Source organism: Cyrtonyx montezumae, unplaced genomic scaffold (genome assembly GCF_038088225.1).
Source record: "Cyrtonyx montezumae isolate F1298 unplaced genomic scaffold, pur_monq_1.0 scaffold_8, whole genome shotgun sequence".
NCBI lineage: Eukaryota > Metazoa > Chordata > Aves > Galliformes > Odontophoridae > Cyrtonyx > Cyrtonyx montezumae.
In genome coordinates, this window is record NW_027072089.1 from 42519617 (window position 1) to 42538167 (window position 18551).

Consider the following 18551-nt stretch of genomic DNA (forward strand, 5'->3'; position numbering starts at 1 on the left):
TAATCTTTTTGATATAGGTCTTCTGGTTAGGTGTAACTTTATTTTTTAAAGTAGTACTCTTCATTCTTAACTCTAGGTGGAAAAAAAAGCTGAATACACAAAGCACATAATCACTGTCAAGAGTCAACTGATGATAAGATCAAAAATTATTGAAGAGAACAGGTGCACAGAGAAAGGCAGAACAGTCTTGTGGGCTCCTTTTATGAAGGGGGCCAAGAGCCTGCAGTGGTGCTGAGAGAAGAAGATGAGTGTTTGGAGGTATGGAGCTGATAAATAACAGTAGAACTGGGAAGGAGAGCAGCTCGGATCAGTTATGAAAGCATAGCTGCCTGTTAAAGAACATACAGCAGTGGGATATACAATGTGGAATATTGCTTTTTCTGTGCTGACAAAATCTGTGGGAGCTCAATCAAATGTCAGTGTCTTACCTAGTAAACTTAGACAAATCTTTCTCCCACACTTTAATTCTCCTCATTGTGATGCTTCCCCCATGCTGGTGAGCTCACACAGTACACTGGGCTCCTTCCTGATCCTCCCTCCACTCTGTCCCTGTCTGTCTGCCACTGATGCAGCTTTTTGCAACAGTTTATGATAGGAGAGGAGAAAAAGGGCTTTTATTTTCACATATTCCCAGCAAGGGGCTTGTCTGTGCCACGCTGAAATTAAACTATTTCTAAAGATGAAAAGCCTCCAGGTTGTTCCCATGCTACCTGGATTGTAGTTTTGCTTTTCCAGCCATAATTGCGGTCTATTGAGCTGAGGGGGAGAGCAAAGAAAAAGCAGTCGGTCCAAATTGTCTCATGAGGAAGGCAATGGAGCAGGACTAAGGAAGCTCAGCAGTCATCCAAGTGCACAAATTCTTGTAAAACCATTATAAGCAGCCTGAATGAATCCCTCGAGTGAATGGCCATTTTGTCCCTTTCAGTTCTCCTTCTCCAGAATAGGACTAAATGTGCAGCTTGTGGACAGACAGATTCCACAATAAATAGAGAGGGAGAGTAAAACTAAACCCTCTGGAGCCTGGCCAGAAGCAATGTCAAATCTCTTGACTGATTCCCCAGGGAATTCTTGCTCTAAATGTCAGGAGAACACAGCCCCACAGCCAAATCTGGACCAGGATGATACCAAGGCGTGACAAAATGAATGACCTAAGTAACAAGATTACACCGAAGGAAAATTGAAACTTCAGAAATGTGCGAAGATCACATTTCAGTAAGTGGTGTTTTATGTAAGATCCTGTCAGTAGACAAAGATCAGCCCAAACTTATAAACTGTATGTTGGTGAGGGGTGGATGGTTCATTAGTGGCAATAGAAAGAAACACTCTGCCAGGCAGTACAGAAAGTCAGAGTGTTTCTGCAGGTGCCAATCATTTCTGAAAGGCTTGCAGCCTGCTTTCAAGGTCCCTTGTTGACAGCAGCCAAAGAAGGTCAAAGGAATTCAGTCTCCCAGGAGTCTGTGCCACGGTGAAAACAGCAGCCAAATCCCTCCATCACTTCGGGTACTTAAGAAAATCCTTCTGGAGCCTCTCCTAAGACTGGCTGTGGTTACCTTTTGCTGTGGTTACCTGCTGCCCACTGTGACTGCAAGGCTGGTATGAAACTAAGTTGTTACGGTATCTCTGGTCTCCCACCAGCTGTAGCCAAAGGAGGCTTTCCACTGGAAAGGGCAGGAATGCTTAGAGAGGGTGGGGGAAGAGAGAGCGTGGTCAGTGAACCTCATTCATTTTAGAAACTAAAAGCCTGAAGAGGTGCTGACAGAGGAGAGGGCAAGCTGAGGAGCTTAATATCAGCAGCGTGGAGACAGCAGCCCTGTTTCTCTGGGTATAAGTAGACAAAGACCATGGCCACTGAGAAAACACACAATGCAACTAGATTATGTCATCTGTTTTTTGTTTTGGTATTTCTTTCATCTCTCTCAGTCCTGGCTGACCAAATCACAAGGCAGATCTGACTGCATTGCCTCAATGGCTCTCCATGCAACTCACTGTAGAGTGGTGGATCTCTTCCCACTGCAATTCAGCAAGGTGTCTGAATACAGTCCTGGGAGATTTTCTGCCTCTCTCACTCATATTATGTTAGCTGGAATTAGCTGTTAGTACATTCCTCTCCAACTTTGGCAGAGTGCCCTCTCCTCCATAACAGATCAAACCAAAACCCCAGACCCAGCACGCTCCAGTTGTCTGGGAAGTCCTTTGTGCAGGGATGTGCCTTACGTGTTGCAGCATCTTCTCACCATGGCTTACTATCCTAGGGAGATCTTTAATTCATGATGCCCTAAAAACAACTGTAGGAAGTTGGCTGCACTGTTCAGTGAAGGAGAAGCAGAGGCATGGTGAGACTGTGATGCATATTCACCCCCTTAGACAGGGATGGAGCATTAACACCACTTTTAAATTTTCATGTATGTTCTTCTCTAAGTTATTTCCTTAACTGTATTAAGCACAGCAGCAGGAGGAACATTTCATCCTTGAGCAGAGGTCCAAAATGAGTTAAGCCAGGTCTTATAAAAGAGAATCTATGTGTTCCCAAATCCCAAGAACAACTAACTCACCCCCAGACAAACAGTTACTTTCCTCTGTGCTTCAGTGCCACCTCAGAGGATGGCTTTATTACCTCCTGCGCTCTCAATGGAACAGTCTGCCTGTTTAATCAGGGCTGGCACAGCATGATTTGCTCCAGGTTTGTGCCTGAAGCGTTGCCTTTGTCTGTTTCTGTGGTCATAACCTTTGTCTGATCCCCCAGAAGCCCTGTTGCAACAAGAAAAGCAGCAGTGACAGAAGGTGTTCATGTTTCCGCTTCACCATGTGGCACTGATCTGCTCCACAGACCACAAAGAGCAGATATGTGCTATCTGCAAGGAAAGGAAAAGCAATTATTTGTTTTACTAAGAGAGTGTTGTTTGTGACTAACCAAATGGGAGCCGAGTCTGCGAGGTGCCAATGAACACGTGTGTTGCTACGGCAAAGCTATGAAAGCTGCCTCTGTCCTGATTTGAGACAGCCAGCTCCAAAACTGGGCAGAAAATGGAGATCTCTGTGTGCACCTTTTGGAGCAACAGAGAAAATGATGTATTGGGCAGAAGCAGCTGTGGTATGAAAGGCTGAAATAAACAAATATCATGGAATCACAGAATGGCTTGGGTTGGAAGAGACCTCAAAGCCCACCCAGTTACAAGACCCTGCCGTGGCCAGACCTGCCACCCATCACATCAGGCTGCCCTTATGAATTGCAGGTGAGAAAAGATGTGGACCATTCAAGCAAGGGAACCCGCAGGTGTGTGAAACAGAGCCACTGAATGTGACTTCTTGTACAGAAATGCCTGGGAGAAGGGGAAAATACAATAGCAGTGGAAAAGAGAACACACAGAGGAACCGCCTGACTGATGTACTGTTATTGTGGAGAGCTCCTCCCACAGTGTCAAAAACTTAGTCTGTGAGTATATGAAGTGTATGATGGGCTTATTTGCCCACAGGGCACTGTTAGGAATCAGAGTTTCTGGAATGATAGTAATGAGTTGTGAAGGGCAGAGGCTGAGAGACCAAATGCAGGCAGTGAAGGAGTGGGGCTGTGTGCTGGTGATTCCCTCTCTTCCTAAATGAGAACAAGACACAAACAAATGAAGCAAAGATTGAAAACAAGAATGCTGAGCATCCATCCAACTGTTTTTCTTCTGTCACAAAGTTGGGATGTCTTTTATTATCTATGACTATCCTTTAAAGAAGGGAAGAGCAGGCAAACATGAGAGGAACACCTACATCTGTACTTTGTGATCACCTTGTACATACCATAAACTCTGATTAGTAAGTAGTCAACACACAGGCTTTACTTATTTATTGTCTTGTGTGCAAATTTGTTTACAGCATCCTGGAAAAAAAAAAAAAGAAAAAAGAATTTTCTAGACATTTTGTTCCATGTTCAAGCCTCCCTTCTTCAAGTGTCAGTCTCTACACACTCTCTAACAAAATAATCCTGCCAGGGAACTTTGGTGGCTTTGTTTCAATCTTATTGCCTAAAGGGCTGTTTTTTCATCAGATTTTTGTGCTGTAGATTCATTGGGTTTCCCTCAAGATGAGAAGAGCAAGGTCTTGCACCTGGGTCACGGCAACCCCCACTATAATTATAAGCTGGGGGACGTAAGGATGGAGCACAGCCCTTCAGGAAAGGACTTTGGGGTACTGGTGGATGGTAAGCTGGACATGAGCCAGCAGTGTGCCCTCACAGTTCAGAAAGGCAACCCTATCCTGGACTGACTTGAAAGAAGCAGGGCCAGCAGGGTGAGGGACGTGATCCTGCCTCTCTGCACTGGTGAGACTGCATTCAGTCCTCAGTACAGGAGAGATGTGGACGTGTTGGAGTGTGCCCAGAGAAGGGCCACAGAAATGATCCAAGGGATGGAACACTTCTACAAGGACAGCCTACGAGAGCTGGGGCTGTTCAGCCTGGAAAAGGCTCTGAGGAGACTTGAGAGCAGCCTTTCAGTAACCAAAGGGGGGCTATATAAGAAGGAAGGGGACAATCTCTTCAGCAGGTCTGTTGTGATAGGACAAGGGGAAATGGTTTCAAACTAGAAGAAGGGAGATTTAGATTGGATATAAGGAAGAAGGTTTATTACAGTAAGAGTGGTGAGGCACTGGGACAGGTTGCCCAGAGAGATGGTGAGTGAGTGCCCCATCCCTGGAGACAATCAAGGTCAGAATGGATGGGACTCTAAGCAACCTGATGTAGCCGTAGGTGTCCCTTTTCGTTGCAGGGGAATTGGACTAGGTGACCTCCAAGGGTCCCTTCCAACTCAAACGATTTTATAGGAAAAATAAGAAATCCATAGAACTGGGCATCATCGCAGCATAGTTTCAGCAGTTCTTTGCAGTGGCCTCCATCGTTTTCCCCACAGCAGGCAAAACTTTGCCGAACGCTGCAAAGGAGACCAAAGTGAACACTTTGTTATGCAACATATAGCGTTGCTGCTTAGGTTACCTGATGAGGTACCAGTAGGTAACAAGTAACGGACGAAGCTCCCTGCCCATAGAATGCCTTACGCTTCATTTCCATGAGCCCGGCGTACAGAAGCAGAGCGCTCTTTGCTCCTTTCCCCACTCCGCTCAGCCCCCACCGCTGGATCTCAGCGGGCTCCCTTGGTCCCCGGCTCCCTCATTTTCGACAGCAGCCTCGAACCCCCGCACCAATCTGCATATTCACATGATCGCAAATGACCCGCGGCTCCAGCGGCAGCGTCTCGAGTGCCCTCCGCCCGCCCGCAGCAGCAGGTAGGGGCCCGCCGCTCGGGAGCCGCCCCCCCCACCCCCCACACGCCCCGCGCCCACCCCGCGCCCACCCGGGAAGCGCCGCTGCTCCGCGCCCGCGCTGCCGCGGCTCCGCGCTGCCGGGCAGGCATGAGCGACAGAGCGGCCGCGCCGCGCCGCGGGTGAGTGCGCTCCGCGGAGGGAGGGAGGGAGGGAGGGAGGGAGAGAAGGAGTGAGGGGTGACCCCCGGGGAGAGGGGGGTTCGGGGTGCGGTGGCTCGCGGGGCTACCCCGGCAGCCCCGAGGAGATAATTTGCTGTCTCCGGTGGGTGCTCTAAGGGGGACGGAGGGCTGCTGAGAGTCTCCGTTCCGCTCACCGAAACTTTGGTTCTCCGCACGCACGCGGCTGCCGGGCCGGGCTGTGCCCCTGCCCCCTCCTCCCCCCTCCCCCCAAGTGGCATCAGCCGGGAAGAAATAATGTTAAAAATGCCGTTTGGGATTTGTAGGGAAGCCTTTGTTATTATTTATATTGTTACCGCTTCAGAGCCGCAGTCACTGCAGCCCTGCACGTTGCGTGAGCCCAGAGTAAGGCTGCCCCGCACCCCAAGCTCTTTGAACCCTGACTGGACTGTGATGCCCCCACCCCGTGTCCCATCACCCGTCATGTGTGTCCCATCACACCTGCTGTGTGACTCTGCACCAGAGAGCTTCAAGGATGGCCACGTGAAATGATTGTGTGGCTGTTACCTGAAAGTGCCGCCCTGTTTTTCTGTTGCATTTTGTACTTGCAGAAGGCAACCACGAGCGGCAACTACTCCAAAAATTGTTTTGCAGCTTCGGTGACAAATCTTAGATGCTGGGACACCTCTTTTCAGCTTCATGACCTGGCAATCATCTCTCTGTCCCATCTCAAGCCTTTAAGTTGACCGTGTGCAGATGGGCAGTGAGTGTTGGAGGCAGTGTCTAAATTGCTGAGATCCTTTGGATTTAAGTGAGAACCCGTAATCTAAGCTAAATAATAATAATAATAATGTTAAGCTCTTAATTTTTAAGCTCTTAATTTTTTTTAAAATAGAGTGGTCAGGAGGGAGTTAAATATTTTTTTTCTGTGGGGAATAAACTTCTGCAGCTTGAAAGAAAACTTGCTGGGACTGCTGAGTGTTGATATCATAGAAAAGCTTCATAGAAAAAAGAGAGCATGAAAGATGGGTGTTTAGATCATTTACAAAGTATGACAGGCAGTAGAGTTCCGCCATTTGGGTTTCTTTTTCCAGTATGCTATTTAGGATATTTAGTATATAAACTTCATTTATGTTGATGAACAAGCTTTTGTGCTTGAGTTGCACTTCTGGCTCGCGTGTAGAATTTTTGCACTTTGAGGGAACTGTAAATGGCATTGACTGAATGGATAGTATGTGGTCTCAGCTGGCGCAGCAGTGTTACGATCTGCCTTTCATAATGGATGCCTGGCCAGGCCCATCTGCAGTTCTCGGTGCAAGGAAAGTGGTTGTCAGGCACATTGGGACAAAGTCATGAGTCCCCATATCCCTCCTTCCCATGCGCCAAATACATTTGATGCCCTCCTTGTGTAGTAGTAAATTTTGCAAAAGTCATAGAATCATTTAAGTTGGAAAAGTCCATTAAGTCATCTAGTCCAAACATCATGTCTGGAATATAACATCAGAGCTCGTGCTTTGTACTTCGCAAAAAGTAGGTGTAAGCTAGAGCTTGGGAAAACCAGTGCCATATCCCAAAGAAGGTGAGTGTGAAAGAGTAGATGAGTGCTGCTTCTGTTGTGTGTGCATCCACGTTTATTTTCCACAGGATTCAGGATATGACTCATCCCTGCATGAGGGGATGAGTTCGGCTGGGACATGTTCTGGGACACCTGCACTCTTCTCAGTATGGACATTGCTCCTTTGTCCTACTTAGGCCACTGAATTAAATTTGTTGGTGAGGAGCTAGCAAGGATATCATAGATAAGCCATCAACAGGGCATAGGGCTCAAGGATAAGGATAGCTGTGGCTTTATCACCAAGGGAGGTGGTGAATTTGGAGCCATTTTGAACAAATCTTGATGGCTGGTCATTAAGTGACTGTTAATGCAGTGTCTTAGAAAAACTGTTTCAGTTTGTCTTGAGTTTAACATGAAACCAAATTTGAGGGTTGACTTTTTTCACTTTTGAAGTTCTGAATTTCTCTTCTAGTGAAACAAGTCCTGCTCAAAGTTCAGAGTCTGTCAGATCACTTCACAAGTATTTCACAATAATCATTTGCAGGAGATAATGTAATTCTTTTCTCATCTGAGAGTCCAGTGAGATAGAGTGCAAATGGCCTTTCCAAACTACACAGTAAATTAGCATAAGAAATGAGACAGGGAAACAAATTATTTGCTCTAGTCACAGTTAAATTGCTATTCCCTAACTCTCCACAACTGTTAAGAAATTCATGGCCCATTCCTCTTGCAGTAACTTGAAATGACTAGACATGCATTTTATGCTTCTTTCTGATGTAAGTGGTATTAAATATGCATTGTAGCTTGGTTACCTTATATAACTGCACATAAATTCATCCATCTTCCACTTGAAATTCTGTTCCCAAAGTAGCAGTTGAGTATTCTTTCTTTTGTTTTCTGTTGTGGTTTTGTTGTTTTTTGTTTGTTTGTTTGTGTGTGTGTGTGTTTTTGGACAGGTTTGAGGTTTTATTTGCTTTTGGTTTTAAAGAAGAATCTTGTTAGCATTCCTTAGAAACTCATTAAAATGCTTCCCTTTTGGCTTATTCTCCTGATTTATTAATACCACAAATAACTTTTCTTTGGTGACCCACTTTCATTGGTATATGAGCATCTAGCAAGACTGCAACTCATCAGGAAGGCTGTGCAGACTAATAAATAGCATTTCCAGACAGTGGAACATCCAAGACACTTCTTTCTTTCTTTGCCACACACAGTTGTACACACTGGATGTGCAGAAAATGTTGTTTTGTTTTACTACTTGTTCTGTACAGAATAAGAGACTATTGACTACACGGTTGATATAACGGTCAGAATTTAGGACTGCATCCATTCTCCTTATTGGATTCAAACTTATCCCTATGTCCAGAAAGAAGAAACTGCACTCTGTATAAATATGAATTTAAATATTTGTGTGAGTGTTCAGAAAAATAGACTTTCTCTTATAGATCCCAAGGCAACCTCCCATCACTACACTATTGTAAAAATGATTAGGATTTGGCTATGGTATGGGCTTAGGCTCGTTTCACTATGATTTGGGATTGTTTAGCTTGGAGAAGAGAAGCTTTGTGCAGTCTTTCAAGCACGTGAAGGGAGCTTGCAAGAAGGAGGGGGACCAACTTCTTATGTGGTCTGATAGTTGTAGGAAAAGGGGTAACTGCTTTAAACTAAATGACAGAAGGTTTAGATCAGGTGTTAGGAAGAAATTGTTTACTCAGAGGGCAGTGAGGTGCTGGCACAGCTGCCCAGAGCAGCTGTGTTGCTCCATCCCTGGAGGTGCTCAAGGCCAGGTTGGATGGGATCCTGGGCAGCTGAGCTGCTGGGTGGCAGCCCTGCCCATGGCACGGGGTGGGACCGGGTGAGCTTCAAGGTCTCTTCCAAGCCAAGACATTCCGTGATTCTATAATATATATTTTCACCAAACTATTGCACCCCCCTTGTGAAAAATATGGATTTGATTAGAAAAAGAAATAACCCACTGGTTTAATGAGCATGATGATTAACAGACCACTGGAAGTAAGTGGTAGGGCTTTGCAGACTCCTAGACAGGCAGAGGTCAGCTATGATAGAAGAATACACTTATTTTCATACTTAAAAAAAATAAAGGGACTGTTTTGCATGAACCAAAGCTACAGGAACAGGCTTATCACAGGGGATGATTAATTACCCTGCATCCTGCAGACTGTTGAACTCCAGCAATGTTTTAAGGACAGCTCTGACAGCACATCTGTCCAAGGTTGTTCCCTTCCAAGGGTACTCTGCCTTGAGCCTTCCCTCCAAGCTTGTCAAATAACAACCTTCTTAAAGGAGAGAATAAGTTTTATTTGGCGTCTTCTGACAATTTTTTTTTCCTTTTCAGTAAGTGTGGACAACTGTGCAAGTGTGAGAGCATCATGGTAGCGTTTAAAGGGGTCTGGACTCAGCCCTTCTGGAAAGCTGTTTCAGCAGAATTTTTGGCCATGTTGATTTTTGTCCTCCTCAGCCTCGGCTCCACTATCAATTGGGGTGGATCAGAGAAGCCATTGCCCGTAGACATGGTTCTTATCTCTCTCTGCTTTGGACTCAGCATTGCAACCATGGTGCAGTGCTTCGGACACATCAGCGGTGGCCACATCAACCCTGCTGTGACTGTGGCGATGGTCTGCACAAGGAAGATCAGCCTTGCCAAGTCAGTCTTCTATATTCTTGCCCAGTGTCTGGGAGCCATCGTGGGAGCTGGCATCCTCTACCTCATCACACCACCAAGTGTGGTGGGAGGCCTGGGAGTCACTGCGGTAATCACTTCTGCTCCAACACGTGCAGTATAGTAAATCATAGCGTAAGAAAATAGAATCAGCATCACACAGAATAAAGAGAGTTCGAGTAGAGATTTTAGGAGCTTGCTGGTTTACTTACAACATCCAGAAAGCGTTTAAAGCTCTCCCCATGATGGCTTTATGCAACACTATATAGCAATTCTTTTTATAGAAGTACTCTTTTCTAGAACTTCCCTAAATCTGATGACAGCAGGTAATGTTAATTTACGGGCAGAATTTAAATAATATATGCATGAAATGACATTTTCTTATGGACCGGGGAGGGGAAATTAATTCTCTGCCGTTATGATGGGGATTGAAAAAACATCAATTTAAAATGACATACTTTTGAAATAGATTGTGGCTTAGATTTCAGCTTTGTTCTAAACTAATAAGAAATGCCATCAGTTAGCCCTGTTGCAGGACTTATTAAAAATGCACTTGAGCTGCACACTGCTTAAATTTTAATTGAAATTTAAATTAATTAAGTCAGGGCTAATTAATGAATTTATAATTGAATAGTAAATTACAGCACTCCCAAGAAAAAAAAAACGGTGAAGGGGAAGTGCAGCCTTTGCAAATCCCCATGTAAAAATAAAGGATACTTCTGCAGTCTAACTTTGAAGTTCCCATTGGATGTTACTGGCAAGCTGTCTGTTGTCAGTCCGGCAGTAATTTTCCATGGCTCTCAAATTCGAAAAAGAAAGGGAAGGGGAGGAGAGTTGGGAATGTGTGCCTCTAGAAGTTCATTGTTGTCTTTTGCTGTGTACCATTTAGAAATACCATTCACTGAAATGTAATTAATGTAGATAGTTGCTTTCTGGTTTATCATCTCCTGTGTTTCTTTCCCTTCCTCCAGGTACATGGGGATCTTTCCGCTGGCCATGGGCTCCTGGTGGAGCTGATAATTACATTCCAGCTGGTTTTTACTATTTTTGCCAGCTGTGATTCAAAACGAAGTGATGTCACTGGTTCAGTAGCTTTAGCAATTGGATTTTCTGTTGCAATTGGACATCTATTTGCTGTAAGTTAATGCATTCTTTTTGAAAAGTAGAGCTTTTTTCACTTTATGCTTACTTCAGAAGCAAATATCTATAGCTGATATAGCTATATAGCTGCTGTATTATAGAATCATAAAATCAGAGAATCACCAGGGTTGAAAAGACTTCAATATCATCCTGTCCAACTGTCCACCTACCAGCAATATTCTCCACTAAGCCATGTCCCTTAGTACAACATCTAAATGTTTCTTGAACACCTCTGTAGATGGTGACTCTACCACCTATCTGGAAGGCCTGTTCCAATGCCCCAGCACTCTTTTGAAGAAGAAATATTTCCTAATATTCAACTTGAACCTCGCTTGAGGCCATTCCCTCTTGTCCTACCACTGTCACCTGGGAGAAGAGCTCAACCCCAACTGCACCACAGCTTCCTTTCAGGAAACTGTAGGAAGTGATGAGGTCTGCCCTGAGCCTCCTCCAGAGTAAACAAACCCACTTCCCTCAGCTGTTCCCCATAAGACTTGTGCTTCAGACCCCTCACAGCAAAACTGCCTTTCTATGAACAAACTCCAGAGCTTCAATGTCTTTTTTGTCGTGAGGGGCCCTCAACATTTTATTTATATTTTGTATGGATCCATGTCAAAAACATTTTGAAAGCAGAAGGAGGATCTTCTTGGGCAAGGTACTGCATCTGGGATTTTATGCCTGTTTGTGTGATGGTTTTGTTAATTTTGTAATAAGACTCTGGAGAGTAAGCATATCCAGTATCAGGATTAGACACCGTGCAATACCAGGGTGTCCCGTAGTAAAAGGACTGAGAGACACTGAATGACAACATTTGAAGTTCTAATAACAGGCAACATTCTGTCTCTATTTTAGATCAATTACACTGGTGCCAGTATGAACCCTGCTCGCTCATTTGGACCTGCTGTCATCATGGGAAAATGGGAAAACCAATGGGTAACTCTGTTTTCATGCTTCCTGCCTCATAACAGCAAACAGCCATCAATTTTTTTCATAAAGCAGTCAATTTTAGTTATCTATCATTACAGATGCCATCAAGACCATCACTGGGAAGACAGGTGCAGACCTGCCACACACTGTAGTACAGTCACGGTCCACATCTAGGACTGCAGGGTGGTAGGCAGTGTGCTAGGATAGCGTATAGCTACTTGGGGGCCATTTTGTGGAGTGAGTAACTGGGGTAGAAGGAAATCATACCAAAAGAACAAAACAAAAACAGTCCAGTGAGATGGGAGGGACTAAACAAAGAAGTCCTCTGAGGCAGATTGCAAACCCTTGGGTCATGCTGGTGAGAAATTATGGAAGTAATTCTGTTGGCTTCACGTTTCACCTGGTTCTGTGGCAAATTGGGGCAGACATAAAATGAGAGCAGGGACTCTCTGTGATCTGGTTCCAGAGGGAGAACCTGCCATGGCACATGCCCACAGCAAGAGATGAAGGGGTTGCAACCTGGTCTTTATGAATCGGACCAGATGTTATCTGCTTTGATTAGAAAGCATCAACTTAACTAGGAGTGTCTGTGCCCGAAACAATTTAATAAACAGACTGTGAGTGTTGCAGTTTCTTTAGCATCCCACTACTGAACTTATCAGCATTTTATAGGGAGAGATGGATCACAGCTCAGCCTCACCTAATTAAACACAGGGAAAGCACTTCTAGGGATGCTTTCAGTACTAACTGTAGGAGCTGCATATTGCAGGGCGTGTAAGGATTTTCTTGATTTTTAAAGTACGGAGCCCACATTGCTCCCACTGTAGCTAATAACAGAAATAGCATTATTTTCAGGCCCTGAGGCTCCAATTCTGCAAACACGATACCATGTGTAACTTTGTTCCCACGAGTTATCCTATTGAGGCAGATTTACCCAGTTATCAGTGAATGGCTTGTTCCTATGAAAAATCTACTGTAATTTTTCACAAGATTAATTATCCATACTCTGAGGGAGCCTCTAATTTGTGACTAAAGCTGTAAACAATAAACAAATGTACTGTGTAGAAAGTTGTAGGAGAAGCTTAGCTTCTCTGCTGGTCATTTGGAAATAGAGCTTTTTTCTCCTCCTTCAGAGCAGTGACATTAACATGTTAAGAGAAGTCAGTGTGCCTTTGCGCCTACTAATATTACGAAACTGCTACATGTCATACTAAAATAGGTAGATACCCTACAAAGTTGTGTGTGTCAGTCATATCTGTTTATCAAATTAGATAATAAGAGAGCTGCCTGCCTGTTGGAGTATGCAGGATCAGAAGTCAAATTTGGACTCTTTGGAAATGTGAGTGAAATATTGAAGTAGAACTGCTTGTATGTATGCACTAGGACAAGCTTGGCTTCCTTAAAAGTATATAATCATTTCGGAGTGAAAATGCAGAAAGGTCAGTTTTCTTCATTGGTATTTATTCTGTGTGTCATTTTGTAAACAGCACAAATATGTTACCTACATATTTGACAGATATGACAAATATGTTACCTACATATTTGGCAGATAAAATGAAAATTTAGAGAAGGCTTCTTGGAAAGAGGTTAGAAGTTGATAAGCCCATCTGAGCCTCAGTTTGAGATACGAGGCTGCTTCTCAACCACCTTATCCTTGGCAGTCTAGAAAAAAAAACTGTGCCAAAGCAACTGCATGTTTTACATGTCTACAGAGTAGTGTTTCACAAGTGGTCTTTTTTCTCAAGAAATGCTATATCTATGATTGATCCAACTAAAGATGATGAAGAACCTGAACTTTTGTTTTGCCAGATACAGTTAAAAAAAAATAAAAGTTGCTGAGCCCAACAGGCTGTTCAGCTTGCGTGCCCCAGGAGGTTGCTAACCAGATATGTAGAATGAAATCTTTCTCAAACGTCAAGGAAACAGCATCCTTACCTTACTGATAAGTGACCATAGTTATGTTTTCTTTTCTGCTTCATATGATACAGTCTCTGGTGATTCCCTCAGTACTGGCGTGAGAGGAATTTTTAGGGAAGATCTGCACCCACAAGGTGTGCGGTGGTTTAGATGACTAGATTCAAGGTGAATGGAGAGTATTTCTTTCTTAAATTATTGGGTCAGGACATTTTACAGAAAGTCTTCTGAATCAAGTCTGCAGTGGCATGCTTTTCTCTGAGATTCTCACTTCTTTATTTGCTCTGGAACGTTAATGCCTATTTTTTTTCCACTTCTTTTTGTAGGTTTATTGGGTGGGACCAATAATAGGAGCAGTCCTTGCTGGTGCTCTTTATGAGTACGTCTATTGCCCAGATGTCGAGCTCAAGCGCCGTTTTAAGGATGTCTTCAGTAAAGCTACCCAGCCATCCAAAGGGAAATACATAGAAGTGGATGACACCCGGAGCCACGTAGAGACCGATGACCTGATCCTGAAGCCTGGCATTGTCCATGTGATTGATATTGACAGGAGTGAGGACAAGAAGGGGAGAGATCCATCAAGTGAGGTGCTGTCTTCTGTATGACTAGCAAGGAGCACTGAAAGCAGAGAGCAGCCTGCCAGCGAGTCCACAGATATCCTTCCACCTATTAAAGAAACAGATCTCCTCTAAACTGAGCATCTACCATTTCTTAAAAGGTGTGGTGAAGGCAGCTAGTGTGGTAGTGGCATCACCAAACCATACATCTGCTCAGCTGGAATATTAGGACTTCATTATAATTAGGATTTCCCCTGAATTATTACAAATTAGGAGTTGCTCCTACTATATTCCTTCCTTTTATTCTGGAACAACCCCAGAGTCAAAAAGAGATGAAAGCTTTCTTCTTTAATAAATCAGCCAATAATGAGATGAAGATAGAGATGTTTAGCATTCAGATTGACAGATCAGACATATCAGGAAATGCCTATAGACATGAAGACCTACTTATCAGATTGTTCTTCTGACACTTAATTGACTGTTGTCAGCTTTGATTAGAACATCTTATCCATTAAGCATTCTCTGTGAGGTTCAGGGGCAGCACCAACAGTATTTAAGAGTTTTATCCAAAGTCAAGCAAAGGAGTAGCGTTTCCACTCATGTATGTCACTGCTACCTTGCAAACTACCTCTGAAATAAATGATATTTTAATAGGCTCCAGAAAAAATTCGATCAACCCATCAAATTTCCCTCATACAATTTTCTGTGTAAATGTATTACCTTCGTCTCTTCCCAGGAGTAAATCTGCTGAAATTGAATGTTGAAGTCTACTGTAATAAGCCTACAAAGCATTTAACTGTACTTCTTGCTCACTTCTGACATTGTCTATTTGGTGAAACATTCTCCTGGGGTTTGACTATTGACCATTTCATGTTAGCAGACTCTCAAGGTCATGCAAAGAATATGAAGGCTTTCCTGTTACTTAATAACTCAAATAAGACCTATCAGAAGAAAAGGAGGCGTATCTGTTTTCAGTGCACTTGTTCAAATACAGATTTCTGTGCGAATTTATGTAAACTAAAAATTTGAATTACTTACCTACTTTCTTACAAGATGGTCGGAGATATGGGATTTTTAATTTATTAGTAATGTAGAGAGTTTTTAAATTTTAACTGTATTGAGACACTGATTGAGAGCTATTTTTTATAACGGGATAAAAACACGACTGCTTCTGCCTTTTTGTTGTAACTGATGCCTAACTAGTTGAACAGGATCCTCTCTTGTTCCACAGCTCATCTAGTCTTAATTACATCTCCAGCAAAGGCTGCTTTATTTGTTGCTAGGAAAAGATGCAAGCATTTGCAGGGTTTTTTTGGAGGAAGGGGATATGAAATCAGTAATCCGGCTTTCCCCCACAGAAGTATTTTTGATAGATGTAATCATCTCACTGGAACATTTCTATAAAGCTGTTACTTACTGCTTTTGCTTCTGATCAGTGGCTTTGAGTTTTACAACGTGCAGCTGCTGAGCAGTCAGGAGCATTATATTATTACGGTAATTGTACAGTTTGTATTTTGAAATTGCAAAGCTATTCCTGCCTACTTAAGAAAAAGAGGAAAAAAAGCATTAGTCCTGGCTGTGGGCTGTAATAGTCTTGTCTCCTTCTTGTTGTGCTCTACATGTAATCTTTATTACAGGGAATTAGATGCTTCTAGTGAGATAATAAACCACTGCTAAACTCAAATCTGTGCACTGTGATCCAAGGGCAGTTCTGCTGTTCCAACTTACAGCACTGTATATCTCCAGCATGTTCTGCTGTGCTCATTCTCCTACTTTCACGCTTTTCTTGCCTTAAAAACCTTGTTAGAGAGTGGCACAAGCTCCCTGCCTTGAACACTAGAGTTGTGATTCCCCCACCATTTGCAGTTGGGCCCTGCTCCTGCCTCTGCTGTGCGGGCACAGCACATGGCACACATGGGCTTCCTGGGATGACCCAGTGACAGCCCTGCTCCTGGAGAGACACACTCCTGTCATGTGCCTGCAGAGTAGGGCAAAACAGCTGATGGTTGTCCCCTTGGGACAGCATCGTGGTTCAAGGGCAGGAGCATGGCTAGGGACCTGCTGGTATTTGACCTGCTGTATCAAGTAAGAGATAAGCAACAGCCAAGGATCACAGATAAGAGCTAAGTCACAGCAAGAGCTGAGGCTCCTGGGTATGGGCAACATAGGTGTGGTGCTTAGACTCCTGTATGCCTTTTCTCAAATGGATAAGTAGCATCCTAAACTCAATTCGAATCCTAGATTCAATCAGAAAGAGTAAAACTTGTGCTTTTTTGTTTTGTTTTGTTTTGTTTTTTGACATTGTTTTGTTTTTTTGACATTTTGTTCTGGCTTTTTTTTTGTCCTTCTAACACTGTATTTCTTAAAGGGACATTTTGAGTAAACCTTTTTAAGCAGGTAAAGTGAAGAGTGCTGTATACATAGAACGGGTGGATTGTCAAAATTTTTGCATTTTCATATTTAAAGGCACTCCTTAGAAACTTGTAATATGCGGGTTTTGCATGGTGCTGTGTTATTTAAATAAGAAGCTGTGATTTGTTTTATGCTTAAGGGTCCTTCACACAAACTATGCGATGCTTGTTTTCTTCACACAGCCTGATTCTGCTGCAGAGGTGAGCATAGCATGAGCATGGCACTGGCCAACTCAATTTTTCCAAGAAACTCAGTTTACTAATGAAGTGTGGCAAACACTCAGAACCAGTCCTGGGAGAACTCCTTACTCAACAGGAGCATTGGAGATAAGATGCTGAGGCTGCTGGAAAGATCAAGGGAAAGAAGAGAAGCTAAAATAAAGAGACCATTAGCCAATAAAGGATGCTGTCATGCATTGGCCGTTATTAGGAAAGTGAGATCTGATAGGTTTGCTCCTGCTTCCATGGAATCAGACTCATGGAGAGGTTTGTCATTAGCTGCAATGGAAATGATGCTGAGCTTTTCGGGGAGCCAATGGCTTCTTTCATACACTTCACTTTAGTTTTTCCAAAATAAGCACTTCTAAGCAAGATAGTAAATTCAGGAAGGAGATTCATTCAGCTTGAGGTTTATGACTCACCCTCACTTCACCCTTAAGTCAGTCCCTAGGTATAACTTCCACCAGAGTCCCACAACAGGAGATCACCATTCATGTAAGGTGACATCACACTTCAGCACCCCTTAGGACTTAGCTTTTACTTTCAGGGGTATGTGCTTCTCTTGATTTTTTTTTTGTTTGTTTTCTTTTTAGTGGCATCTTTGTCATAAAATTATTTAACATTTTGTTAAATAATAAACAGGCATGACCTTCTAACAGGTTGAAACAGCGTATGTATTTGTTTATGTTGGTGGATATATATCACAGTAAGCTTCATAGGTCTTTTGCCATTATTCTGGAGTTCTAAAAGCAGTTGTGGATGAGTCTCATACCACTCCATGATGGCACAGGTGTTTCCAACACTGCATTTGCACATTAACGAGCATATTCAGAATATTTAATCCCTGGACTTCAGAAGAGAAATGATGAAAGCTGAAGGCGGTTACAAGGAGGCACAGAAATACCTTTCAGGTTGCCTAAATCCTGGGGAGATTATCAGCCAAATCCTAACTATTCTTATGGAAAAAAAATTAAAATAAAGAAAAAGATTCCTGCACTGTTTGAGATATCGTAACCCTTCTCATGTTGAAGTATATGGAAGTTTTTTCATTCAGTGGAAGCAGGAGCAAGACTCATCTCATATGCAGCATTTAGGCTTGTCACATGTACTTGCACATGAGTTTTTCAAAATGTGTTTTATTTTTAATTATTAATTATTGGGCATATAGTAAATGCCTAAAAAGAAATAGTCCTCAGATCGGACTTTCATCTTACTAATGCTAGTTAACAGCAGTTGCTGCTGTAATCTGCAACATCTCATTTTAACTCTGTGTAACACAGGCAGGATATTATACACCATCCAGTATTATAATCTAAAGTAAATATGTGAGAATTTACATTGTGAACCTTTCTGTTGAAGATGAGAGATGAGAATGCCACACATACTGACTCTCATACTGACGCACACACTGACTGTGTGTATCTGAGTTTCTCAAGGACTTACAAATAGACATGATGCAAACACAGACTGAATTATTTGTTACGTAGTTACTTATACGATTTAAATCACACTGATGCGGTCTTTGTAATTTAGGACAAACGAGATAGAGCAAACTATGTATGAGGATTTTTTCCACAGTATTTCTTACTGTGGAAATGTTTAGTCACTGTCATATCAGCTAATGTTATAGGACTTAAACTTTCCGTGTGTTATGTTTGAAATAACCTGTTGAGGAATACACTAAGAAATAATACATGATTTTCTGGTTCCCACTTGTGTTCTACTGTA

At 43.0% G+C, this 18551-nt stretch overlaps 1 protein-coding gene across 2 annotated transcripts; it reads left to right on the top strand.

The window, feature by feature from the left end:
* Positions 1 to 5197: 5197 nt before the first annotated feature.
* Positions 5198 to 16411, top strand: AQP4 (aquaporin 4). Of its 2 annotated transcripts, none has more exons than XM_065752627.1 (5): positions 5198 to 5265; positions 9332 to 9746; positions 10627 to 10791; positions 11648 to 11728; positions 13963 to 16411. In XM_065752627.1, the coding sequence occupies exons 1-5, from the start codon at positions 5198 to 5200 to the stop codon at positions 14239 to 14241; spliced, it is 1008 nt and encodes a 335-aa protein (XP_065608699.1). In that variant the 3' UTR covers positions 14242 to 16411. The 2 variants fall into 2 exon arrangements, with proteins under 2 accessions (XP_065608699.1, XP_065608700.1); XM_065752628.1 differs by lacking the exon at positions 5198 to 5265 and adding an exon at positions 5394 to 5423.
* Positions 16412 to 18551: the final 2140 nt, after the last annotated feature.